The sequence below is a fragment of the Acanthopagrus latus genome, chromosome 4 (genome assembly GCF_904848185.1).
Source record: "Acanthopagrus latus isolate v.2019 chromosome 4, fAcaLat1.1, whole genome shotgun sequence".
NCBI classification, from domain to species: domain Eukaryota; kingdom Metazoa; phylum Chordata; class Actinopteri; order Spariformes; family Sparidae; genus Acanthopagrus; species Acanthopagrus latus.
Window position 1 is genome coordinate 19,965,364 of NC_051042.1, and position 27,611 is coordinate 19,992,974.

A 27,611-nucleotide genomic window follows, 5' to 3' on the forward strand; every position below is an offset into this window, starting at 1 on the left:
CTGCCCTCGAGCTCTGTCTCTCTCACTCCTTCACAATGGTGCACGGCTAATAGGTGCAGCACCGTGTTTGTGCGAACCCGCTGAGCTCTCACCCGGTAAGTTTAGATGTGGAACTTTTTGACAAAATATGTTATCTTCCAGCCTATTTATCCTAATTTCTCTCCGGGAAACGTTCACTCCCTGATGGCTGCACTGCATTTGTAATGCAGTTAGTTTTGGAGCATTGATATGCAATTATCTAATTGAGTTGTCTTGTTATCTTGACATGTTAGATAAAGCTCAGATGACACATGACTGGTGAACCAGATTGACTTTTTAAGTATGTGCATAGAAGCACTCGTTCTCCTCTCCACGCTGTCTGGTCTTCTTATAGATACAAACACACCTTATGTTATCTTCCACCAAAAACCAGCAATATTTCTTCTGATTAGAGAGAGGTTATATAAATGGACTTTCTCTCCAGCAACTATGTGGCCCCTTCACATGAGTCTGTGTGACTCCCAGCCTTTCACCATATGAATGGTTACTCTCTAATGCGGCTTGGGGGCTATTTGAGCGGCAAGACAGACAAAAAGCAGAAAGGACTTTTTTTTTTCCTCCTTCTTCTTTTTACAAAGCCAGACAGTTGTCTTCATCCAGAGCCCTTACAAGCAAATCAGTAGTCTATCAAGGTCCTTCCTCAGTGGACACTTTGTGCAGGATCTTCATGGCAGCACAGACCAATCATTATGGCACCCATTCTTTGCTCCCTTAGTTCTCAAGTCATCAACAATGGGTTGTTGATTGTATGGAAAACACCAGAACAATTATGTCCTCTGTTTTGGTGGCAGGGCAGCGTTTTAAAGTGCAGTCCTCGATAATGGCCTCATTATTGTTATTCTTGGTGCAGGCCGCAGGAGAAAGAAGTAGCTGCTCGCGGTACGTCATTATTTCGTAAATTTTCGATTAGCTCATCATGCTGTCTCCTGGCAAACAGAATCATAGCTAATTAGAAGTGAGCGAGCGCTCTTGCCTGTGACTTAAAAGGTAGCACTCGATAGACTGTTGATATGAAAAAAAAGTGGTAAAAAAAAGGGGAGGATTAGAGCTGTTACCCTGGTAACTCCAACTTCCATCTGCGAGGGAACAATGGACTTGTGTTCCTCCAGCACCTATGCTTGAAAAAACAGAAAGCGAGGAAGTGAGTGTTCTGAAAGGACAAGACCCTTTTTAACAACAAAGTGGGATCCAGGCCTAATAGGCTCTTTGGTGCGAGTTGTTAGGCGAGATCACTGGGGGATGGAGGGGGCAGGAAGGTCAATGTGTAATCCTCGGACAGTGAAGGTCGTCCGAGGCTTTTACAATAGCAGGTTGTTTCCCTGAATCCATCTATCTGCCCAGGAAACAAAACCACAAGTTTGTATGTTTGGAAGATTTTATAGGAAAAACAAGATTGACAGAAAAGGCTAATAGTAACATATCTCCTCACAGTAAAGTGGGTAACATGCCCCACAGCCAAAATGTACACATTCCCTCAGCTGATTAAAGAAACACAAACAAGATGCCAAAGTGTTGGACCAATTAGACGGAGCTGTCAGAGGCTGTTAGAATTGTCTCTTGCATCTCTTTTACCGATACGGCCAATTCTGCATCAGCTTCTGTCACCTCAGCGCAGCTAAAAACAACATGAACTCTACACGAATCTTTAAAGGAAAAAATTGATATTTAAGTAATGCACTCTTGACTCGCACTCACGGCTGCATAGCAACATTTTTCAGGTTCTTTTTCGATTCTTTTTCGATTTAAAATGAGTTAGAATTCTCCCTCTTTCATTACCTTCAGTGATATTACATGCAAGAAGCATTCAAAACATTTCTGAGATGAGAAGTGGTGATGAAAATCCTGGTCGTCATGACCAGTGCATTTTTATGATATTCTTTACATTTCAGTCAGCATAAAACACATTTCTTTGGCATAACAGAAAAATGTTTGACGGGCGTACCGTCTAGAGCTGCTAAAGAGCTGCTACTCTGAGAAGGAATGCTCTAAAACACCGCTGAGTTATAATGATCCATGACTACGGAGGAACAGTGTGTGTTTCTCTTTGAGTTTTATGTCCCTTATTACAGCTGCAATACGTCTGCTCACATTAAGCTAATTTATGGCTGAGGCCAGCGTAACAGCAGTACAGGTTAATGAATTTGGCATTACTAATTAAATGTTATTGAGGGATGAATATGAATCCTGTGGTTGGGGGGTGTGGGGGGGGGTGCGGGAGCAGGGGGTGGGGGGGGGTCGAGAAAGTGGACTTTTCTGCAGTTCTTCCTTTGGGTTGTGTAAAACGGGAGAAGTGGATGTGAAGGCTGCGCCGCCTCTGAGGTGAAATGGAGGACAGCTTTGTTTCAGTGCAATGCCACAGCACAATACTTTCTTTGATTAGATGCATCTGAAAAGAAAATTGTTTATGCGATTGTGTCGCAGAGCGTGTTTGTTGAAATGAGTTAGAAAATCCCAGTGTGGAAGGAGAGAATCATCTTAAACTAAAGGCAGACTACTGGCTGGGCTTGTTTTCTGTTCATGGCTAAAGGATAAATGAGCAGCAAAAAGTGATTAGACACGGTGACCGTTCTGTTCAATGCAACGTTTCACACTATTGTTGTTAAGCAGTGACTTCAGTCAAGTCTTGAAAATAGGAATGCAAAGGCCACGTAGCGCAGTTTACTCAAGCAAAGAGGGATGATGGTGAGGGTGTGGAATATTGAGCCGTTATTGAACAGCCCTCTGACGCACACTCTCCAGGACTAGGCTATGAGTGTGCTGAGCAAAACTAGATGTCTATCTATATATCTATATATCTATATATCTATATATCTATATATCTATATACATACGCTGTTTTTTTTTCTTTTCCTTTTTGTACTTACCGTTAGTCATTAGTAAAGGCTTGCAATAATAAAAGAAGTACATTTTCAAATTGACGAGCCAGTACAGGAGTTCCCATCTGAGCCACGAATTGAAAGTAACTCAACATTATTTTACAGAAATGACACCACAACTGAAATGAGCAGTAACCAAGTGGCTCCCTTTATGAGTCACTTCACGTCAAAATCTTTTCAAATTTCATGATCTTTTATTTTTCAAGCCTCCAGCGAGTTAATGTTTTCGGCGCTTGTTATAATATTTTTCTTCCCTCGGTGTATTGTTAGCGGCTTGTGTAGTACACGCACAGTTTAAACCGCATTTCTTCCTGCCACTCTTTCTCCCTCTCTTTCACTCTCACTAGCGCCTCTACACTCCATGTCTGACATACTCTCCCTGAGAGCTAAGCCTTTCAATTTAGATTTCAATTATCATGTTAGTTTTGTGATTAGACTTTAGTCCTCCAGGAATCAGACCTCTCTGCTCCTCTCTATTCCACTCTATTCCACTTCCCCTGCAATCACATCCCATCTGATGAATTGCGCATATAATTACGGAAGTTATTGAATATGCAGATCACTGTTGACTCTTGGTGTGCGGTTCATAATGCATCGACTCTAACTGTATCAAACAAGGGTCTCTGATAAAGACCCACTCTGATAATGAGAGAGGGCCAATGTATGCTATTAGTGAGAGATAACAGACACCACAAAGGCTGAGACTCAATTAACAACAGAGCCACGCTATAATCTGTGCAACTGTGTTTAAGAGTGTGTGTGTGTGTGTATGCGTGTCCTTACATACACTGCATACAGGCCAGTGTAGGGACTTGGCACCGAGTGCAGCACAGCTCTACCACTGCAACCAGCACAGTGCAGACCAGTCTGAGAGACCAGCCAGCCGGTGCACAAGGTGTTTATGAATCAACCAACATGAGGTATTTCCTCCATGTTACAGTATGTTGCTACCATCGTCTTACACCCCGTCCCATGATGCAATCCCTTGGAGCTTTTCGAGAGACGGGAGTGAAGCACTTTACAGGCACACCCAGGAGGGGGTTGTGGGAAAATTTTGAAACTTTTCATAGCTTTTAGAGAGCTTTTTTTTAAAAAAAAAAAAAAAAAAAAAAAAAAATTGGCTCGAAAGCAAAGTAGAAAAAAAAAAAAAGGTCTCTCTTGCTATAATGTTTTTTTGCATTTTGCTGTCAAAATACTGGGGATTTGTTATTCGCTCCTCAATGCGTCCAAAACCAATACTCATTTTTTTTCCACATAAAGCTAGACTGACAGGGTTTCTCAGCTTGAGTTTCACACACAATTGAGAATACAGGGAAACGGAAGAAACCGGGTCCTGTATTTTTAGCCTGTGCTGTAGTGATGCAGCTGCCATTTATAGCTGATATGCCAGGCTGATGCTGGACGGCTGCCCTGCTGACACCAGAGAGGAGGGTTTATAGACTGCACAAACTCTGCACAACACAATCTCCGACACGCAGGCACAAAATCAGTACACTTGCTTTTTCAAAAATCATAGTGTTCACTTAAACAGCCCACATAATATTAAATGTATTAACGGACATTCATCATTAAAATAACTAAATGCACATCTGTTGCGACATCTTTAATTGATGACGACAGGTTGATATCTTTATATTTCAAGATTTGTGGCATGGGGTGACACGGTGATCTGTGAGTGCAGGCTGGTCTCCATCTGATCTGAATCTGAAAGAGTCAATGCAAACAGCAAAACACGAGCAACATAAATGTGCAGCAGGAGAGGAAATGTGGGGGATTTTTACAAAGCAGCAGAAAACATACTGAAGCTTTCCTTTGTGTGTTTTCGTGCTGTCTGTAGTTTTTTTATGTGCTACTTTTTAATCAAGTCTGTATTTGATGGCATTTTCACTATATTTTGCACATAGATGTAAAGTATGTAAATTGCAGATACGCACTTATAGACATTGATATATACGTGTGTGCATGATCACATTAATAGACTCTCGGGGCTTTTTTTGAACACACCCGACCAGCTGCCTCTTACCACCTTTCTTTGCCTGATGATCTATATTTAAGTCTCCAGAATGACATGTTCTGTAAGTTCCTCACACAATGGACCTACTACAAAAATGTTTACTTTTATTTCAGTTTCCTTCACAATATTTGACTTTTTACAAATCAAAGAAATCAATCCCCCGTTTCTATTAGGAGATGTTTTTGTTTTGTTTTTTTTGACAGGGCTGAGGTCTTTTTTTTTTTTTTTATATAATGATGCAGCTCACCTTGGCTACACGCACCTGGCACCACTTCTCGGTGAGCCTGGAGTCAAGTTGTTGTCAGTCAGTGGGTAATTTAGGCACACATTTTCCCTCTATGTGTTTGGTTTATTCATGAGAATTACATTTTTGTCATTTCCCACTCAAATGTGTTTATTATAGCCATCAAACTGAAAATCCTTAAATGACCTTTCGACAGTATCAAAATAAAAGCGACACTGATCTGTGGGCTGAAACCTGACTCCAGGAGCCCCACATCCTGCGGTCACAATGGCAGGTACATGAAAGCGTGGCTGACGCCGGATCTTTGTCAACTGTGATGGCTGTCTGTTGTAATTAAGACTCTGAACGGGCTTCTATCTCATGGCACTTGGACCCATGTATAGTTCAACAGGATTGAACATGTTTACACTAACTGTAAGCTTAACAAAAGGTCAGAGAGGTGACTTAAAGTTAGTAAAGGGGCTTACATAGCCACTCAAATAGCATTATAGTGGCTGACTAATGGGCTTAGACACCAACAGAAAACACACAATTTACAGGCTGTGCTTAGTGGTCTGAAAAGTTAAAAAAAAAAAAAAAAAAACTAAAGGGCATGGTTTACCTAAGTGGCCAATGGGATCTGACTGCCCTTTACTGTAAAGAGTGTGTTGCAAGTGCAGCGACCTTTGTCAAGTTCTAGCTATTGTTTGCAGATTGGTTACACACTCTACAGGCTGTGAAAGACACATCTGCTATCCTCAGCTCAGTGGAGAGCAGATAGACAGTCAGGGTTGAGGGTTAGTGTGTGTGTGTGCATGTGTGTGTGTGTGCGTGTGTGTGTGTGTGTGTGTGTGTATGTGTGTGTGTGTGTGTTGGTAGGTGGGGCCCTCAGCTAACCTGTCATACAGCTCAGCTACAGTCCCCATCCTCTTATCAAATATTTGTCTGGCCTTCACTCCCTATTTACCTTCCATTCTGTTTACTTTGTTTATTGAGATCTATCTCAGGCAGATTGATAAAGTGTCCTGAAAGTTATAGTTTTGTTACATACTTTCTGTGTGCTTTTATCTATGTAAAGTATATTTTAATCATACTTTACTTTAATTCTGTGTTCATAGATCTTTGATGCTGATATGGATATTTCCCCCTATTATTTGAAGTTTGTTAGCATTTTGAAATGCCACAGCAGGGATCGTTGTTTGATACCAGAGGAGTATAAAATCAGGTCAGCTCCACAGAAAATTCCCTTTTAAGCTTTTAACATCAAATATAAAACCATATTTGTTTAATGTCCTTTTGATTGATTCCCTGATTGAGATTCAAAGAGTGGTCATAAATGTTTCAGGACAAAGGGTCTCTTTGTGTGAATGGGGCCCCGGTTGAAATGGAGGAGTAGTTTGAGATTACCAGATTATTTCCTACTAGCCCAGTGAGTGAGGCGAGGCGAGCCGCAGCCCTGCACCGTGCTGTGCTGAGGCTGAGCATAATGAGTGTGGTGGCAGGGAACCACAACAGAGCTGGGGCAGAGGCTGCCTGGGAACCAGAGGCCCATGGCCCACCGCCAAACACACTCCACACACACAAACACACACAAATCCTGCCGCACACTTGTGGCTTTTTAAGAAAGCAATTTAGTTAATGATTTCATTTTGAAGCACTGTCATGATGCATGCGTCCACTGGGCGAGCCAGAGGAAGAATAAAGGAGAAGCTAACACGGGGGAAAAAGGTATTGGTAAACACAAGCTTCCCCGACAACCACAGAGAAAATAACATGCAGCTGAGCATAATGTGGCATTTGTTGTGAACACAGCGCAGAAATCACTTGGGTAATAGATTGTGGTAGGCATATCACTTGTTTCTCTCTTTTTTTTTTTTCTTCTTTTTTTGACAAATGCAGTAAAGAGCTGAAGCACAGTATGAGTGGTCAGACACATGGTTAGCAGCAGGCTGCTGAGGCTTTTTGAGTTTCTAGTCAGCGTCTAATCCACTACAGTGCCCGCTTCCCCTGGAGTGGAAATACAGCACATTTTTCTGTTCAACCATGTCTGTCAGCTTTCTGATTTTATTAGTTTCACATTCATTTACTCAGGTTCTCTCGGTGCCGGCCCATGAATGAAACCATCTTAGCATTGCTAAAACAGCAGCGGTACATGTCTTCTGTGAACCAAATTTTTGGGCAATTACTCAGATCAGTGGCTGGGGTTTCTGGTTTTTGCCTTTCAGATCTCCTTTTTCTCCCCTTTTTTTGTATCAGCTGTCAATCACCCGCGGTAACTTTTAACCACCTCCAAACAGAGCCTGAACCGTTCACTTAGTCCGCCGCTTTTGCCCGGCTTCTTCCCGTCCAACCTGTCAGAATGACACACACTGTTGACCATGCTTTCTATTCAGCACCGGCAAATTAATTGGTTTCACTGGTTTAAATCAGCAATCAATGTCAGTTTCCCAACATAATAAGCCTTAATCATAAATCTTTGAGGTGTGGCTTGCCTGACCCCTATTCATCATGGCCCTGCTAGATGGCCTCATCTGGGTGGAGCAAATGAACTACCCCTGTTTTGATTTTCCAATTGACGTGTCACATGAAACGTGGCTACTCTCTCCCCTCCCCAATTCTATCCCGGCCCTTCTTCTCACAGTCCTTAAAAAAAAAAAAAAAAAAAAAAAAAACATACAAGGGCCCAAAGACAAAGAGGGAAAAAAGAAGTCCAGTCGCTGCAAAGGGGAGAGACATTTGCGCCTTCCCTTGTGTGAGCCTTCTCAATGAGCACCATTAATTTATTCAGATGGAGGAAAAAGAATAGCAGAAAAGGAAAAAAAGAAGACTACAGAATTAGAGTTGGGTTTAACTGTAGCTAATGAGCTTTTGTCCCTCCTGAGCTCCTCGAGCAACAATAGAGAAGCTTAATTACGACGGCGTTGAAGGTAATGTTCAGATTTTTCTCCCTTAGTTACATAAATCCATTTATGAGCTGAGAATGAAAGGGAACAAAATTATTTTTCTATAGACTTTGGAGATATTTGCCCATTTGGTGACCAGGACCTTTTTCTACATAAGGAGAGGGGGGAAAAAAAGAAAAAAGAACAAGGATAGTGATGGAGAAAGTGGGCCACTGTGTGTCGATGTTCCAGATGTCCAAACCAACGGCAGTTGTACCAACCTCAGTTCTGCTGGGCACTAAAGTTGCCAATTATGACCTCATGATGGCAAGACATAAGACTGAGGCCCATAGTTTCCCTGCCATACAGTACAATAACCCCCTCCCCCCAACCGCCACCAACACACACACACACACACACACACACACACACACACACACACACACACACACTTTCATAACCACTCACCATCACCAGTGTTCATACTTTTTCTTGTTGCCGCGAAAATGTTCCTCCATAATTGGCCTCTGTCCTTGAGTTTTTGGCGAAAAGTCTAAGATTGTGGCCCTTTTCTGTCTCTCTCACTTGTGTGATTTCTATGCTCCCTATAGACTTATTGTTCATCTCTTTGGTAACTTGGGATGCGTCCCTTCACTTCTGCTTGGCGCCCCCCCGGCCAGCTCCTCAACTCACTTTTCTGGCATCTGTGAGAGATGTTACACTCGATTTGTTGAAGTGCAGCCATTTGCTGCAGACCCTCTAGTGCACAGAAGACGTTATCTTTATAAATGACAGAATGGACCTGGCCTGAATGGCGCTTTGTTTACTGTTTAACAAAAAAGGGGGCCCCACTCTATATTTCATCTGTCACTGTTGCTTTTCTTTCCTTCAACAATGCTCGATTGTTTCCACGAAAATTTCAGGTTCCATGAACAGGAGATTTCTGTATTATTATGTTCCTGCCAAATTCCGATCTCTGTTTTCCTTCTCCTGCTCACAAAGGGCTCATAACTTACTGTCAACTATGAGGAAAGCCACAAAGCTCCACTGTTGCTCAGCAAATAGGGTTGTGTTGGTTGATGGCTCGACTTGCTGTGAGGTTTGCTTTAGTGCAGCAGCAGCAGCAGAAGGCTCCTTGGGAACTCCATCCCACAGAGGGAAGGAAAGTAAAAGAATGAAAGAGGGCTTCGAAAATAAGCAGCTTTTCTTGTCTGTTTTATTTTCCCCTCTCCGGCAGGGAAACAGTTTTGGCTGATGAGTTTGTTGTTCTGCTACTGTTAGCATCATATGGTGTGTGTGTGTGTCTTCGGGTTTGACTCACAACAGCCAGTATTCGTCTTTTAGTGGATAATTTCTGTTAGAGAATGATGTGAGTCCAGGGAAGAAGAAGAGGAAGAAAAAAAGGCCAGTGGTGAATTTTTTTGGACATCCATCCTTCATTTGTGAAAGCATACGCATGAGTGAACTTGTGTGTGTGTGTGTGTGTGTGTGTGTGTGTGTGTGTGTGTGTGTGTGTGTCCTGGGGAACTGAGAGGCTGTTATGCCATCCAACTCCGAGCTTGTGTCCTGGGATCAGGAAGAGGGCCAATGGCACGGGGAGGGGGGGGGGGAACCAAAGGAGAGGGAGGAGTGGGAGGGGGCAACGAGGGATTCAGTGTGTGAGTGCTCATCGACCCTTCCTGAGTAGACAGACAGGGACACTTAAGCACTCTCACACCTGCATCTGCCTTTGCGTTGCGTGGGGGGCAAGGACACCAACATTGCTGTCATGGCAGCTGCACAAGTGTTTAAAGTGAGACACAAGGCAGTTCCTCTAGCAGCATATTATTGCAAATAATTTACCCTGCAAAGTAATTATCAATGCTCTGCTCAATATGTAAAGTGTGCACTTCAGGTGGCTTGCTTAATTTGCTCTGGGGTGGCTATCATGTGAGTGTGGATTTTAGCTGTGGTAACTGGCAGTTTCTAATAGAGAAGGCACCAGGAGAGAGCGTGAAGTGAGGATGAAGTGGCGCCATAATTGAGTTGACTTTTTGCAAGGTAAGGTCAACAATAATGGAGGAACAATTTAAACAAATTCCTTTTGACAACTCTCCAGTCGCTGTACAGCCTTGTTGGAAAATCTGTATTTTCCCAACCATTTACTATATTTTAATATCATTATGTGTAATTACTTTGTCGGCTCAGCTTTAAGAGATTTAAATCAATTTGTGTATCATGGACGCAGAGAAAAATGTTCCGGCAATCTCTTTTACCTGCTTTAAAATTAAATTATGCAACAGAGAAGAGTAGAAGTGTACCGTATATGCATGCACACTCTCTGTCTGAGTGTGTGTTTGTGTGTGTGTGTGTGTGTATGCGTGGAAAGAGAGACTGTGTGTGTGCAGTACACAGCCCGTGTTACGAGTTGATTATGTATCCAGAAACCTGGCTGCTGCACAGCATGGCACAATCACAATGGAGGGTGATAATTTAATTGTGCTAAACGGTGGATTCCGTGTCAATGCTCCTCCAGCTGGGAGCTGTCAGGTAGTAATATCTCATTATGGCAGGTGAAGAACCCAGAGGAACCCTACCACGACACCTGTTAGAACAGGAGGAACCCCTGAAGGGAAACACACAGACGATTTTCTCTCGCTGTCTGACACACACACACACACACACACACACACACACTCACACACTCACGTACGCACACACGTGGTTTAAAGCCCTCAAACTATTATATTCTTTCTTTACTTCTATTTTACATTACAATGAATTTATCTTGCTTACTTTCAAGGTAATGGCAATTATGTTCAAGCTCTTCTCTACTCCTCCAAATTCGCAGTCAAATTCCCTATTTTTAAATATAAATGCACACCAAGTGCACATATGTAAGAGCTCCTTCGGTACAATACACAGGGATAGTGAAAGAACAGAGTCATAGCACCTTCTGCTGATTGGCTCAATTAAGAGATCTCATGCAGACATCTCATATGATAACTGCTCTTTTTAATGCTTTAGACAATCAGAATACTGAATGCTTACAATGTTAATGAGGAAACACTACATACACAGAAATATTTATTTTATCTATTACTACATAAATGGGCTGTTCTTGGATAAAAACAAGGTCCCCAGAACACTGTGTGAAGCTGGAAACGTGGCAGGGTCCGCCACATATAAACAAAGTGACACAGCATGAAATTGTGTTGTCCTTTTTATTGTTTCCATTCAATTTATTCAGTTCCCCAAAACCACATAGTGCACCTTTAAATACTTTCAGTTATGTGAAAAAAAAACACATTTTCATAATCATAATTGTTGTTTGTTATTCTTAACATAACTTGATTGTAAATGTGCGCACACCATTTGTCAGAGCACTTTCTCTGTTATTGCCTGCCTTCCCATCTCATTTTTCTTTCTGAATGATAGTTTTGCCTTTAATGATTTGTTTGATCTTCTCTCCTTTTGTCTGCTGATAACACTGGGAGGAAGAAAGTGTAATATTCTCCCGTCTTGAAGGTGCAAGACGTCAGTGTTGGGCGGGCTGGGTGTGTTCGGTGGGGCGGGGGAGATGGTGTGGAGTTACTTATCACCATTGTCTATAAAAGGTAAACAGTGTGACAGAACAGATATGACGGGTGAAAGTCGGTCAGACCCTTTTACGATGAAAGAGGAAACGGGATAGCCGAGGACACATGGCCCGGCAGTCACAAGGCCGCTAAGATGAGCAGCGCACAACGCGCCACTAATACTCGCCAATTAAGTGGAGGTTGTTTTGCACGATGATGAAACATTATCGCAGGGAACAATTCATGACTCAAAGCATTCCAGGCCATATGAGCCGGCTGCTGGAGAACTTAAGTCCTAATCCTTCAAATGTGCGCAATATTGTCAGCTATATATAGACCAGTTCTCTTCTCTGACCGACCCTCCCTCGTCTTTGCCTCGAGTCTTCAAAGTCACTGGGGCTTTGTCTTGAAGAAAGCAGGCAGCGTTTCATGTGCTTATTGATCACTCCGGTTTGTTAGTTTTCCATTGTTGTTGTGTAATCGGGCATGAAGGAGGGCAGCTCACGAGCTACCTCTCCAGTTTGCCACATTTTTTTTTTTTTTTTTTACTGTTTAGTATGTAAAAAGCACAGTTAGGGCTTATTTTCCAGAGAAACAGATTCAATTATTAATGGGAGTTAAGTTATTTCAACAGCACCAGAAGGCAGGCTGTTTTTGCTGATTTTATCCTTGCGAGCACGCACACCACAACTGTAAACAGCGTAATTCCATCTGAAAATATGATCAGATTCAACACGCATCGGTAGTACCCACGTTCAGCCGAGTTCGGCTCTTTATTTTGCTCCTCGTCAAATATCTTTGTTGTGTCTGCGCTGATCTATTTCACACAAACCCCTTTAGATCTCTGCGCTGTGTGATCCAAATATGAGGAATAAAACACTGTATGGTTGCCCTCAGATATTTTCAGAGAATTACCGCCGTGCTTCCCCTCTTTTTTCCCCTTTCAATAATATGAGGTAGTATTGTATGGAGCTTGTCGAAGGTGGGGGTGGGGCAGAGGGGGTTCTCCGCACTTTTAAGCTGCCTGAGCGCAGCCCTCCCAGCACTGCTAATAAATTATTAACTCCTGCTGACAAATACTGTTATGGAGCCTGCCGCAGATCTGTTGCATTCTTTAACAAGATTGCTGTAGACACATGTTACAGGAGGATGGAGTCTCCATCGCTGCTTTTCTCCCTCTCTCTATCCCCCTTCTCTCGCTCACGCCTCAGCAGTTTGACTGATGGTTGGAGACCAAAGTAAAAGTGCCTGAGAGACTGAATATTTTAGTGGTAAAATAATACCACTTGATTTACTGTGTAATACAAAAGCAGTGCTTTGTTTTACTCTCACACTCCATTGAGGACGAGGTGCTTGTTGCGCTCGAGGCCCGGGCTTTTTGGGAGCATGAATAAAAAATACGTCAGAATCTGCGTACACACACAACCGAGCACGCGCCCATTCCAACCCTCCGACCCAGCTACTGCCCCCTCTCTGCTTACCATTACGCACGTGCTCTGAACTTTGCTCTGACTTTTGATTTTCAATTACCAGCACCCAATTTTGAGATCGCTCTCTATTTGATTTAATTACAGGAAACAATTTAATGGCTGATTTAAAAATTGAGGGCTGAGTCCCACTAAAGACACAGCTGACAACACATCCAGGCACAGGGGCTGAGAGACAGAGAAAGAGACGGACAGACACTCCTGCCCTGCCAGCTACCTGACTGACTGGCCCTGTTTGTACAGCTGCTGCGACACATGAGATTAACTAAGTCTGCCATTGTTTAGGTCCCTGAGGTTGTGCCAGTGTGAGTGTGTGTTTTAGTGAGAGTCAGAGAAGGTGTGGATATACCAGCGCACGTCTCTGAATAATAATTCAATACAGAATTAGGTCTGATCTGCTTTGGCATTAGTTCCCTCCAGACCTCTCAAGTCTTCCGGGTTTGGTCCGCTCACTAGTTTTTGAGGGTTAAAAGAAAACATGCTGACGCAGCATTTTAATTTCTCTGCGCTGCTTATCTGGAATAAATGTCAAGGGATCTGAGCCCTGCTCTAACTACAGATTCTCCTAAATTGAGACTAAAAGCATTTTCTGAACTGCAAATTTACTCTAACTTCACACTGTAGCTATCTCTTATTATTGTACCTATCATTATCATAATTGGGTTAATTACCTAATTTGTTGTATTTTCCTTCTCTCCTTTATGCCTTTTGCAAAGGAATAATCAAACAATATCAGCAAGAATGTCTAAACACAAAAACAAAATTGAAAGTGTGTAGATGAACCTCGTTGGAAAGTCTTCTCTGAATAGGACCTATCAGACGCCGAGTCATAAAAGCCTTTCTTAAACAGAACACATCCTTCCCTGTCTCTCAATGGCCAGCTCTCAGCTGAAAGTGCAAGGACACCATCGCACCACAGCCCGCCTCAACCTTGAGAGCACCCACCTCCCTCAGGCAGGCCGAGGGTGGAACTAAAGTGAGTCACACTGACCCCTGTGGAGGAGCAGGAGAACGGGGCAGATGGTGATCAGTGATCAAATGTGCGACAAGCAGTACAAACACAGACCTTGACACCCCTGATTTTTGCCTATCCTCCTCCTCTCACGCACAGTCGTCCTACAGAGAAGATTGAGCCCTGAGTAAACACTCTGGTTTTAATGGTCAATGTCCTGTAGTTGAGAAAAGTAAGCAGAACAACAGCCAGGGTTAAAAGCACATTAGGAGTTGAATATGCTACAGCGCCTTCTCTCCACTTCACATTGGTAGATCAGCACATATTATCCTCTTTTTAATTTAATACCAAATGCATAATAAGATTAGCCGGCACAGTGTTTAATTTCATTCATTGTAGCACACAGCATGACTGTGGCCTCATTAATTGTGAGAAAAAAAAAAGTGGAATTGGTTGTATAAATTCTGTGCCGCAAAAAAAAAAAGAGTTGGGTTGTGAAATTGGGATGGAAGAGAAAGAAAAAAATTGAATTAACATGAGTTTCCTTTGCACCTGATATGTCAAGTACACTCTTCACTGTAATATTCATGAAAGCATGTGACAGATTTGTGAATTAAGTCCTCCACTGTTTTTTATTCCTAAGCTGCTTATGTTGGATTTGTTGGCCTCAGGGAAACACTGTCACACCAAAATGTTAATAATTTCCTAATTTGACTGGCGGGAACAAAAGAAGACGAGTTTGGCTTTTCTTAGTATTTGACTGCTGAGGAGGGAAACTACCTCCCACATGGAACACAATGTTTGACACACAAGAGTATTATCGCCTTGTTATACATCTCTGTGTATGAGAACTTCATTTTATATCTCGATGGTTGTTCCACTGCCTGGCTGACCTACTGCCCAAGAAACTGTCTTGGGGTTTCGCCCAGGACCCAAGCAGGCACAGATCCAACCCTAGATCAAGCCATCCATCTGCATTAAACAAAGGATTAGGGACCTCATGGCCCGCTGCAAACTCCACAGGCCACAGCAGCTACATGCGACAGTCAGGTGGAGCATTCAGCCCACTCAGGACTAACTGCTCAGATGCACAACTCATAATCACTGTTGAGGCCGTGACAGCCACTTGTCTGCGGCTGTTGTCACCCATAAAACACCCGTGGGAACATGACCTTGTGTACTGTTGAAAAACTCTTGTGAGGTTTCTCTGTCTTGACTCTGTTCTCGCTTCTATTCTCGCTCCGCAGCAGAGTCATGTCTTCCAAGCAAGCCACGTCTCCTTTCGCCTCTGTAGTCGATGGGGATGATGCCATGAGTCAGGAGCACTTGTCTTGGGAGAAAGAGGAGAGCGCCGAGGCCCACGGCACGCCACAGCTGCCCCTGCACAGTCTGCTCCATGGAAAAGCCCATCCCGATGAAATGCAGCCGCTCAGTAGTGTACCGCCGGAGAGCGACTGGGACAGCCTGGTGTCAGCCCAACAGCGCATGGTAAGACATACGGACATACATTGCTCGCCACTAGGTACTTTTCCATCCACCTGCTTTCGTGCCCTGTCTCAGTGTTTTCACATATAAAACTGCTGAGTGCAAATGCAGAAATTAAAAATATATATATATATATATATATATATTGGATGGATACGATATGGATAAGCATTGCTCAAATAAATACACAAAATGTGCGATACATTTAGATGGAAACCCAGCAAGTGTCGCACCACAAGATAATTTATTGTCGATCGGTGGTGCTGCTGAGAGTGAATAACTTGATATGCCATCCAAAATCTGCTCGCAAAGCCAAAACATTTCAGGTTGAACACAGGAACTCTGAGGACTCAGTAAATGCCTTCCAGTAAATCATGTTTACCAAAATCCTTCCATTTGAACTGTAAACATTTTTTAGCATGATTTGCTATCTATGTTGCAAGAATAGCATAAAATAAAACAGTCTGAGTAGTTGTAGTTGAGAGGCATATTTTGTGAAATAGGTTTCTTTTTAGAGAAAACCTAGAAAAACAGGACCTGTGAGTGTGCGCTAGTGCCTTACTGTCCTCTCTTGGGTATTAATGCTGGTTAATGCTGGTTCCCTATTGCCATGAACCCTATGGGATCTTCAGACAGCTCTGCCAAACATTAAACCTTCAGATAGTATTAGGCTGAACAGAGGACATCTCCCTTGAATAATGTGAATGCCACATAAAATTGCATCATGTATGACGGAGGGGACGCAGCCTTGTTGCTGTTAAAGAAATATGCCCCGTCCTTGGGGTGCGCAGCCGTTGTTTTTCTTGTTTTGTACAAGCTACATCTGCAGCCAGACCCCGGACGCTGCACAATCTGAGTGTGGAGCTGCTTTGATGTGAGCAGAGCGAAGAAGAACACAGGCGCTCGTGGGCTATAGACGTGGGAGGCAGGTGGTTGTCTGTGACAGACGGGTCTGTGGTAAAGAGACCCAGAGGGCCTCTGACGGGGCTCTGCAGTCGGCCAATGGAGGCCCTCAACACCTCAGCACTGCAGCACAACACACACGCAAACACACACATGGATAACCTGTGTAGGAGTCTGTTCGTGATGCTGGGGCGTGTACTGATATTGTAGGTAACTTACTGGTCATGCGTTGTCTTCATCTGTAATGCATGACTGCATGTCAGTACCGTGGGTTTGGCTGGGTTAAGTGTGTTTAACAATGTAGTCTGTAACATTATCCAAATACTTATCCAGTATTAAAGTAATGGAACTTTATTACTTTCCATAACCTTTGAATTACTTGAATACCAAACATATGCAAATTAATACTAGAGAAAGCGAGAATCAAGACGATGACTTTGTTTAGCCTTAATAACGAGCATACTGTAAGTATCCACAATTGTGTATTCGCTTTTAACTCAAGACCGGAGCGATGTTATGTGAGCATGTGTGCACGGTGACAGACTAGTATATCATCCTTTATTTTAGAACTGCGATCTTGTTAGTAATCCCCTTTTTAACTGAGGGTGTCTGTAATCTAATTATATCTTTTTGTCTGTTGCTTCACTGGCATACAGTTACCTGTTTTTAAGTACTTTGGTTACATGTATTGCGTTACTCCCCAAGCCTGTCAAGTTTTATGATACAGGGCTAATAAACACAAAGATGAAGTGTATGAATAACTACAACCGACATTAACATCACAATTATAAATGCTATAAGACAACTCACATTGTAAATATCATTTTGAATAGGTACTATATTAAAAATAATTGCCTCACATGAATGGTAATAAAAAAGGTCAAGAACAGTATTCAAGTCATATTAGTCCTAAGTAATGGAAGAAAAACTGAGCAAAGCAGAGGACACAAAAAAACAATCCCCACTTGTGATTAAATTATAATATTAAACGCATTTGTAATTCTTTTTTATAACAACCTTGCGACATCTTACAACAATCAGCACAAGCATACACAGCAAAGGTTGTTTTATGTCTCAATGCCAAAGGATGAATGTTTGAGCTTTTGTATAACTCATTACTGCCTCCTGTAGCCTTTTTCTTGTGTAATTAGGAGAGCCTCAACTGATAAACCGCGCTGTGTTAGGAGTGCACGTGTGTTTAGCTTCATTATCGTCAGAAGTTGCTCAAATGGACAAGTGTTACCAAAAAAAAAGAGGCAAAACTAGCAAAATATAAAACAGGAGAGATAAAATGGAGGACGACGGGGCGAGAAGAGAAGGGGAAAGGCATAAGGCGAAAGGAATGAGAGTGTTGCCTTTGCTGATTACCTGACTCCACTGCTGTGCCATGCGTCTGTGTGGGCTGTGCCCTGAACCTGTGCCAGCTGATTAACCCAGCACTGCTCCACTCCCCTCAAGCACTCTCCACTGTCTCTGCCACACTGCATAATCATCCAACACGGGGCTGGGAGGTGCAGAGTCGGCCGGTAGGTCGTGCCACCCTGGCGCTTGGTACCAGACCACCCTACACACCAGTGCAGCTCTGCCTGGAGCTCTACATGCAATGCAGGGATGAGAATTTGGCAGTGTCAACATTCCTGCCCAGTTTACCACATTCCTGATTTTAAGTAAAAAAAACAAAATAAAATAAAAAGAATATATTTAGAAATGTGAGTGGCTCCAGATGTGGTACTGGCTGTACAACACTCACTTATCACACTTATCACATTCATGTTGATTAAAGCTCACTTTCCTGTGACAGGCGTGCAGTTATGTGCTCGATTCAGCCGCGTGTCTTGTTTATTCTCTTCACTGTGGAGGGCCAAAGTTTAAATCAGAGCTAAGTGTTCCCCTGTTAAAGGCTGCGAACTCCTGGCTGCTTAGCTACCTTCTGCTTTCTCAGACTCCACAAACCATAATTAACACCACCTTCTGTCAGACGCAACCCTCAGCCACGGTCTGCGTGCCGACTATACACTCCCATGTGTAGAGCATTCCCTCCTTCTCTCTCTCTCTCTCTCTCTCTCTTTCTCTCTCTCTCTCTGCCGTCAAGCTCTCGCCCATTCTTCTCCCCATTTCCTTCATGTCTCTGTTTGTGCACAGGGAGCACTCAGCCAGTCAGCGAGAGACGGGACCCTTAGTTAAATACTAAACCATACACAGGTGGGACTGAAAAACAACAACAGCCCGAGACAGGACACAGATTTACGAGGGCTCGAGGCACTCAGCTGAGAATAGGTCTCCACTAGAAAATGAACAAATTACACAGCAGTCACCCTAACACAAATGCACACTCAAAAGCAATTTGAGAAATTACAGTTGGGAGGTTTCTCTGTGTCGTGTCTGCAGATGAAAAGTAAAGCCTGAGCACATTATGGATATGCCCTATGAAAGTGTACCTCATCATTTCATCTCAGTTGTTCACTTGTCATGTCTCATTTGCCGGCGCAGCTAGCTCTTGTTGAAGACGCAGAGGCTTCTGTATGAAAGCCAGAGAAGGAGCCGTTTGATACGGCCAAATCGCCCCTGAGCCGCAAAAACACCCAGCAATCACTGCATTTGAATGAAGAACTGTCAGGAAGCTCAATGGAGCCCTGACAGAACGCGGAAACACTCTCATCATTTTAATACAAATCCCATCCCTTGTTGCCACCCCTCCCGACTTTTGTTTGTCTTACAGGAATCTGACAGCAATAAAGTATGTTCCCTGTACTCCTTCCGGAACAATTCCACTTCCCCACACAAGCCGGAGGAGGGGGCCCGGGAGCGAAGCGACCTGCTGAGCGGATCAGCGTTTGGAACTCCGGAGCGCCGCAAAGGAAGCCTGGCAGACGTAGTGGACACACTGAAGCAGAAGAAGCTGGAGGAGATGACAAAGACAGAGCAAGACGGTACGACTCCCTGTGTGCGTGTGTGTGTGTGTACGTACGTGTGCGTGTGTGCGTGTGTGTGTGTACCTTTCTCCTCCTAAGTGCGCCTGATCTTCCCAAATGTTCCCTCTCTCTTTTTTTTTATAAGTTTCTAGCTTCCTGACTGTCCGCCTCTTTTTCTCCTGTATCTCTCCGCCTCATGCACTCATGCGGACACACACAAGCTGGGAACACTGACGTTACAGTGTTTCCAGTTTGTTCTGAACCTCTTCCAATGTGACAAAGACTGTGTGGCAGTGCACCTCGGAGTAAGTGTGGTCCTCCGCGGTGCCAAGGCAAACTCTTTGACTATAAAACTCATAGTGCTGACCCGTCGCCAGGAACATTACCTCTTTTTTATTTCACTACACAGAACACTTTTTCACTCGGGCGCAGGTATTCTGCCCACAAACAACCCCAGAGAACCTCCTCGCTGTTTTTTTTTTCTTTTTTTTCTTTTTTTTTTACCTGATTCGTGCCTAATTACTTCACATTACTGAACACACCATGACAATTTTAGAGTTTTTGTTAACCTCCAATTACAGATGGAGAGAAACAAAAAAAATCCTTTTCTGTGATAAGACTGTTAGGTCTATGTCATATCTGCACCCCGATTCACCCCGCTCAGATCTCCCTCCCACAGCCTGCAGTCTATCAAGAGTATGGCGGAAAAACAAATATTTGAAAGAGCTGCTGAAACACATCCCCCTTCTTAATTAGGGCTGTAGTAATATAACTACATCCAATCAAATGTTAAACCCCCTTGGGAATGCATGTGTCTCATTTAGTGTCTGGGGAGCTCTTAGCTTAAGCACTTCATCAGACGAATAAATTAGACCTCTGTTAGCCTAAAAATAATTTGCCACTTCTTTTTTAAGTGTTCGTTGGGTGATCTTTGCATCAGCGCGTCACAGATAGGCCACTCACAGGATAATCATTCAGCCACGTCCCCGATAGACGCAGGCTGATTATTTGTGGTGTTGTTTTGGATCATAAAAGACAGAACAATCAATCCTCATTCATCCGTGCACCTGTAATGTGGAGATCATTTGGGGGGAAAAAAAAAAAAGCTGAAAAGTTCAGCACTTTTTGCCTTGTATTGAAAGTTTTGTTGACGTGCAACACTTAATAATTCACACTGTATTCGGTAGCCTTTATATTAATTAGCGACCACTGACATTGCCAATTTAGTGACAATTTTCAATAAAATTAAATTGAAAGGTAAAAATATGAATATCACATTTAACACCGGCACACAATACAGAGGATGCGTTTGCCTCTGTGAGGAGTTTCATGTTTTTCTCTGAGTTGAGGTGGGTTATACATATTTAGTGTGCTTCAACCCCGACAGACATGATTATTACGTGCTTTCTTGTCATTGGGCTGATCCCGGGACGCATGGGAATGTTGGCCCGCAGTACAGGACATATTTTGACCCATAATGTAAAGAGTTCTGCTGGTAGGTCTATGTCTCACGATAAGGTGAGAATCTATTTCATGTGTGTCGTTTCTTGCGGGGTTGATTTTCAGGGCAAAGAAAGCTGGCGCTCTCTGTAGCAGCGGCGGGCGTTATGATAATGAGCCCCAGCTGGTGAAGGCTGGTTGTTGCAGTAATTTAAATGGTCAAGTGCAGCTTGTAATCCAGAGCCGTATGTTAGCGCAGGGAGGAGAGGGTGCTTTAGAGTGCCATACAGCTGTTTTAATCTCCTGTTAATAATAGAGACTTGGTCTGCCTCATGCGCTGTGCATCATCGCCACCTAAATAAACTCCCTTGTTGGAGGAAATTAGTTTCCGAGCAGGGAACACAACAGAAGACAAGAGCCTCACAAAGTTCAGCGCGCTGTCCCCGAGCTGCAGGGACTGAGAGATGCTCTGTTCTTGAGAGCACTCGAGCAAGCTTCAGCGGTGATGATCAGTGATTACTGTAAAACGGAGGGAGAGGGAGTCTTAGAAAGTGCCAGAGGAGAACCTCATGAAAACCTCTGAGAAATCCTAATCGTATGTCTTTGTTTGTGGAGAGAGACGCGGAAGAACACGCAAGAACACGCAAGAAGCTCGAAGAAGCCATTTGTTGTCCTAATGATGCTGCTAATGTGGCGCAAGCAACAGATGAGCTAAATATATCGCTTATCTAAGCGCGACAACTGTTGCGTCTAATTCTGCCGCTTTGGTGCCTGCGCGGTCGGGATCACCGACGTCCTCAGAGACTCTTCACCATCTGCTGCCATTCTTCTCCAGGCCTCCTCGTCTGCAGCGGATAGGTCATTGTCCTGAAGGGCCGAGGATGAACGCAGTGACCTCACTCGCAGAGGGAAAACAAATGCTCCGTGGTGCACTTTTTATGGAATGTGATATTCCACTTAAGGCTTCATTGGTGGAAGCCTGGGGTTGAAAAGCTTCCTTGCCATGTCTTTATTAGCTTTTCATGTGGGATGTTCTATGTACATTCACTGAAGCCTGATATTCCACCTTTTCAGTGTAAATAAAAGGTGTCTCTTCTAGCCCACGCCTTGTCCTGTTTCACTAAAACTAGAGGTCTTTATTCAAAGCAAATTATTGATCAGTTTCCTTCATTGACCTCGATGCCTCACAAACACTAAAACAATAGAGGTGGCCTCAGTAATATAGGTATCACTCCTCCATTCTACCATCTCTCTATATACTTGTACCCTTTCACCCTCTCCATCCGTCCACCCTTCCTTTTCATTTCTGGTCCTTAAAGTGCTTTAAGTGCTTGTGACTGTGCTAATGAATGAAAATGTCCTCCCAGCAGCAAGCAGCGCATTTAGCTGAATAGTCACCTTTGCTGTAAAAGCTCTATTAGGCCCAGTTGCCAGCAGGGCTAACGATTGTGCCCCATGTTTATTTACAAGGTATTGTAAATGCATTATTTATGGAAAGGTCTCCAGACAGCACTTGTCAAGAGTTAAAAATGTCAGTATAAAGTATTAGGGGGGAAAAAAGAAAAATAGCCACCATTATAAAAAACCAAGGTGACCTTGATTTGATTCACATGCAATTAGAACAGTTTTATATAATGCACTAAAGTATGAATCAATACTGTGCACGTCAACACAGAAATACTTTGTGTGTTGGGTCTTTATGATCGTCCCCAAGACAAGGACGGGTAATTGGTTTTAAGTGAAACCAGCACAGAACTGGATGCAGCTGCATGTATCTTTTTTCATCTTTATGTTATTGGGTGGTGTTCAGAGGCAGAGTCTCATTCATTCTTCTTTCACAATTAAAGAAACTAAGAGGCATCTAGATGAGAAACAAAGAGGGTTAGATGCACTCAACCCAATATGTTTTTAGTTGAGCTGCGTACAGAAATCCCATATCTACCATTCAGTATTACAGTTTATTTTTTGGTTGAATCGACCTTTCTCTCAACCATTTCGCCATTGTTGAATACAATAACTCTGGTATCCAGAATCACAGCACACTGTTATGGCTCTGTTCCCTGGATGCTGTTGAGAAACAGTGCTGCACGCGATCCAATCCAGCCAGTGAACAGGTGTGGTGCGAGGACATTTGACACAGCTGTTAAACTGACAGTGGAGACTTTTCATGTGTAATCCCTAGCTATAATCTATATATATCAATAATCTAACCATTTTCCAGCTCTCATTCAACAGAAAGCAGACACACTTAAAGGGTAACTCCACCAGTTTAACAAATTTCTGTGTGTTTATAGGTTTTTGGGAGAACTGCATGTGTAAGAATAAGTAGCATGAAGCCTTTTGTGGCTTCAGCTGAAGCCACACATGATCTGATAAATTCCCTCAGTGGCTAAGTTGCATTATGGGTAATGTAGACACTGGGTTTTGAAAAACAGCCTACTGGTCTACATTGCACTCCCACAACACTTTTGGATTCAGTAAGGACAGTTTCAAACAAAAGCGATACAGCAGAACCAGAGATATCACATTTTTTAATTGTTTTAAGTTTTACTATTCAAATCCTGCCTCTTACATTACCCACAATGCAACATAGCCATTTAGTAACATCACTGGTGGTTCAATTTATCTCCCCAGGACGTGTCTAGACACTACTCTTTAAGTGCAAAAAAAATGAAAAATGAAAAAATAAAAAATGAACAGAACAATGACACCTTGCACAGCTCTTTCAGAATGGATACAGTAGTCTGCCTGAACACTCAACCGGAGCCCAGTCAAACCTCTTTTTAATCTCATGTGGAAGGATATTTATCGCCACCGAGAAAATAGTTCTGCTATAACAGCAGCAGGTAACCAAGCCATTGCTTGTGGCATGAAACAGCCCGATGTGGTGGTGTGCCACTTTGAACTAATTGTGTTCAGGGATCGGAGGTCACATGTGTGTACTGGATGTGTTCGTGCATTATCACTTATTCTTCCTCTCCCTCTGCCTTTATCACCTCTCCTCTATTTGTAAGTGTAATCTCCCCGACGGGCTTGTGTATTATCACTGTATAATGACTGTGCAGTAGGTTGAGTGTGGAGGAGTGATCAGCATTGTGTGTGTAGCCCCAGGTCATTATCCTCTATTACAACAGGCCATGTAATGAGATTCAGGGATGGGTGAAAGCTCTGGAAGAGAATGGGATCAGCTCTAAGCCTGTGGTCTGATTAGCACTGATGAACTCTTGACTCTGTTGTAACACTGTCCCCCGTTAGTGTCGCAGCCCCTGCTGACTCCAGACGGAGGCTTGCTGGAAATTGGATGCAGGTGCTTAATAGCGCCGGCGGATTTATCTTTCTTGAAATGTATCTAGTTCAAAGTTAGCATTAAAAAGATCGAGAAAAGGGTTTCTCAAGGTATATCGCCGTGCGTATAATGCAGCCTGTATTATACATTACCTCCCTCCCCCCCAAACAGACTGATGTGCTTTCTCCCCTCCTCTTTTACTTCCCTCCCATCTCCCCTCTCCTCTCATCCCAGCTGCCATGTCATCTGGTTCTGCTTTATCCCACCTAATTAATAGGAATCTTTGTTATAATGATCTGAGCATGAGCCTCTGACTCTATGCATATGCAATGAGGAGCTTGAAATCCAGTTGCCTTGGTTGCTGATGTTGAGGCAATCTTCACACAGATAGCTCTTCGCTCTTCGTCTCTGAGTGGAGCGGCATCCTACTGGACGATGTGAAGCCGGGACCCTCCTGGCAGGACACACACACACTCAGGCCAAACATCAGTCGAACACCAGCATTTCTCCTGTGTGGCGCGTTCCCACCTCCTGTTAATAATCTTTTCTTTATACTGTCAACATGGTTTCAGCAGGCTACTTATCTTGATGCAAGTAATCTATTTGATCAAATAGCCAATACAGATTTTTTTTGTGTGTGTGTGTGTGTGTGTGTGTGCTTGCATATACTGTACATGTCAGTGGGGGCCATCCTATGTGTCGGTGTGTGTGTGTGTGTGTGTGTTCTCTCTTGGCCTGTGGCGTGGTGCACCAGCCCAGCGGAGCAGTGCTCTGGTCTGTCACTTTTGTTTGAATAGGTAATGTAGATCTGTTCAGGCTGAAGAGACATGAGCTGGAATCGCTTGTTAGGACACATGATCAAAAGCGGCTCTCTGCTCTCTGCCAATCAACCCTCTTGTCACCCTGTGAAGCAGACGTTAAATAGATTTTTCGGCTGTATGCCGCAGGCAGCCTGCCAGCCTGACATGTGAACTTTTGCAAAAAAAAAAAAAAAAAAGATACCCTGCCCCTCACTCCTCCTTAATCTCACTTCCCCTTCCTCTTCTTTCTTGTCCAGTTTTTTGCCTCTTTTCTTTTCCTTTTTCTCTCCCTTTGCTTGTCACCTTCTCGTCAACCTTACCTGATCCAGATCAACACTTTCCCTCCTCCTAAATTTTGGTCTCCCACCCCATCTGACTCTCCAGTGACAAAGTTGCTCCTCTGCCAGGCTGAGATCAGAGCCCACAGCTAAATGGAGTGGCTGTATGAGGGGAACAGGGAGCACAGAGTGCCTGCTCCTCTCCTGAATTATGTATTTACTATCTGTTCCAAAACAGAGCCCTCACATAACACCAGCACGTCCCCACAGGACGACGGGGGCCGACACAGGTTTCACTTTACACAAGCTAAGATACAGATTTTGTTGCCCCTTACAAAACGGGAACCCTTTCTGCTGTCTTGGTCATTCAGATGACAAAACAAGCAGCTGCTTCTTCAATGTGCCATTCTTTGCATTCAAGATCACCTTCCCCACTTCTCATATTCCGATTAGTCAACAGTAGCAACTGCTGTGGAGCATTCCAGGGGCCATCTTCCCGGGTTTCAGCTGTTGAGCGTGTCCCCCTGCACCCATGCAGCACAAAACTCCCATTGTGATCCGGGCTTACTGGCTGCACAGGAACCCCTTGATAGGAGGAAACGGGTGTCTCTGGGAGACAAATCACAGCCAGGGTTGCACAGAGGCTCACTTGTCTTTACATACTCGCACACCCTCATGCTGGCTGTAGGTATCTCTCGTTAGTGATGTCACAGCTTGTGCATTTAGAGATATTTGTATTTGCTATTAAATCCTGCTGGAAAAAAAACAATAGACTTGCCTCAGGGCTGTGCTGCGTGTGGGCGATTAACTCAGCGGCAGTTAGTAATGGCCTGTCTGTTTTATGTGACACCGCAGTATTTGAAGGGGAACAGAGATGGTGAAACGCTGACACATAAGAAGGCAGAAGCCATTAATGCTTCTATATCTGTCATTGGGTCATGAAGCCAAGAATTGGGAAATGTGACTGAAAGGATCATAAAGAGGGACGTGCACAGGCGAACTTCATATAGTCAGGACAGAGGAGGGGGGAGGGGCAGAGGCGGTCAGAAATAAGGAGAACAGAGGCTGTTCCACAATGGGATGGGGTGCAGAGGGAGGGCACATGTGTGCTGCTGTGTGCGTGTGTGTGTGTGTGTGTGTGTGTGGTTGCCGTAGCGTTACACTGGGAGACTTGTGTGCCAGCTCAGTATCACTGTCCTAGCTGTGGCATTCAGCTCCCAAGCATTCTCCACACATAACTTGACAAAAGAGCCGGTGTCATCTGACCGAGGATCAAAATAGTGTGAGTGTAACTCACACCCTGGGCACAGACGGCCTCTGTGGCCTGCTAATGATTTCAGCGTAGGCTTGTTCTGTAAGTCAGATGTACGTCAGCCAGCCAGCCAGCGTGGAGATCCGCCTTGACACAAGTCAACATGACAACTAGTGTAACGCGCAGCCGATTAACATATTTGCATTGTTTTTTCCCAAACAGCGAGCGTGTGCTACACCAAACCTTGATGGTTGCCTTGTTGAACAAAGAGACTATTTAATCAGTGATGATGAAACAGATGTTTCCTCCCACTCATTGCTTTCTCTTTCTCCTTGTTCAATAACATTACATGCGCCAGCAGATGAGATGTCAGAAGAAACGAATAGAAATGTGTTTTATTGCACCGCAAAGCCTGAGTGCCAATGATTATAATTATTTGACGAACGTCATCTCTCTTTGGAAGTACCTCCAGAATAATTTTTTAAGTCTGCACCGGTCGGGTGGTTAATATGTTTAAAGACCGCATTGTCAATTGCCCATCGTGAAGTTCAATTGATTAGTTGTTATTATTTAAAGCAAAGATTAATGATTTGCTGGGGCAGCCTTTTTGTTATTCTTGTCTCAATTAGCATAATATGGGAGAAGAAAATTGGATCATTAGACTCCATAATCATTTTACCTCCTTAACTGCACATGCCATCTTCCCCTTTTCCTTCTCCTTTGTAATTTTTTTCCCGGGGTGGGTGGCACGTTGCTCAACAAAGGCAGTTCGGGTAAGCCTGTTGTTAGCTTCCCTGTGAACTGCACCAATGAGCTCAGTCACTCATGAGAAGCAAATTTCTCCATCTTTGCCCAGCAGGTCTCAGTCCGTATGGCTCTGTATCCAACAGAAAGGAAATGGGCCGATTGAAAGGAAAAATGCAGCTTCTATTGTCGCTGAACCAATTTGAACAGCAGCACATTGAGGCACTTAGCTGTGTGCAAATGGATCGGGGGACTGTGGTTACTTCATCATTTCTTTAGCCAGTGGCAAGGCAAGGATCATAATTTCCTTTTTTTTAACTTTATCTGGTCACTTATTGTGTTGATCAAGTTTTGAAAATGATGACACAGGCTGGAATAATATTTCAGGCTGAGGATGATGTCGGCCCGGGCCTCAACAAGCAGTCCGCTCACAACGGACCACGCATGTTCCTTTTTTAATGCCTTCATGCCTTTTACTTTT

General features: G+C 43.6%; 1 protein-coding gene across 2 annotated transcripts in view; it reads left to right on the forward strand.

Moving 5' to 3' along the window:
• sox6 (SRY-box transcription factor 6) overlaps nt 1–27,611 on the forward strand; it is a 134,504-nt gene that overhangs the window by 32,761 nt on the left and 74,132 nt on the right. For both annotated transcript variants that reach the window (XM_037094228.1, XM_037094229.1), the window contains exons 4-5: nt 15,278–15,518; nt 19,138–19,348. In XM_037094228.1, the coding sequence (XP_036950123.1) occupies nt 15,278–15,518; nt 19,138–19,348 (452 nt within the window). The remainder of the gene's footprint in view (nt 1–15,277; nt 15,519–19,137; nt 19,349–27,611) is intronic.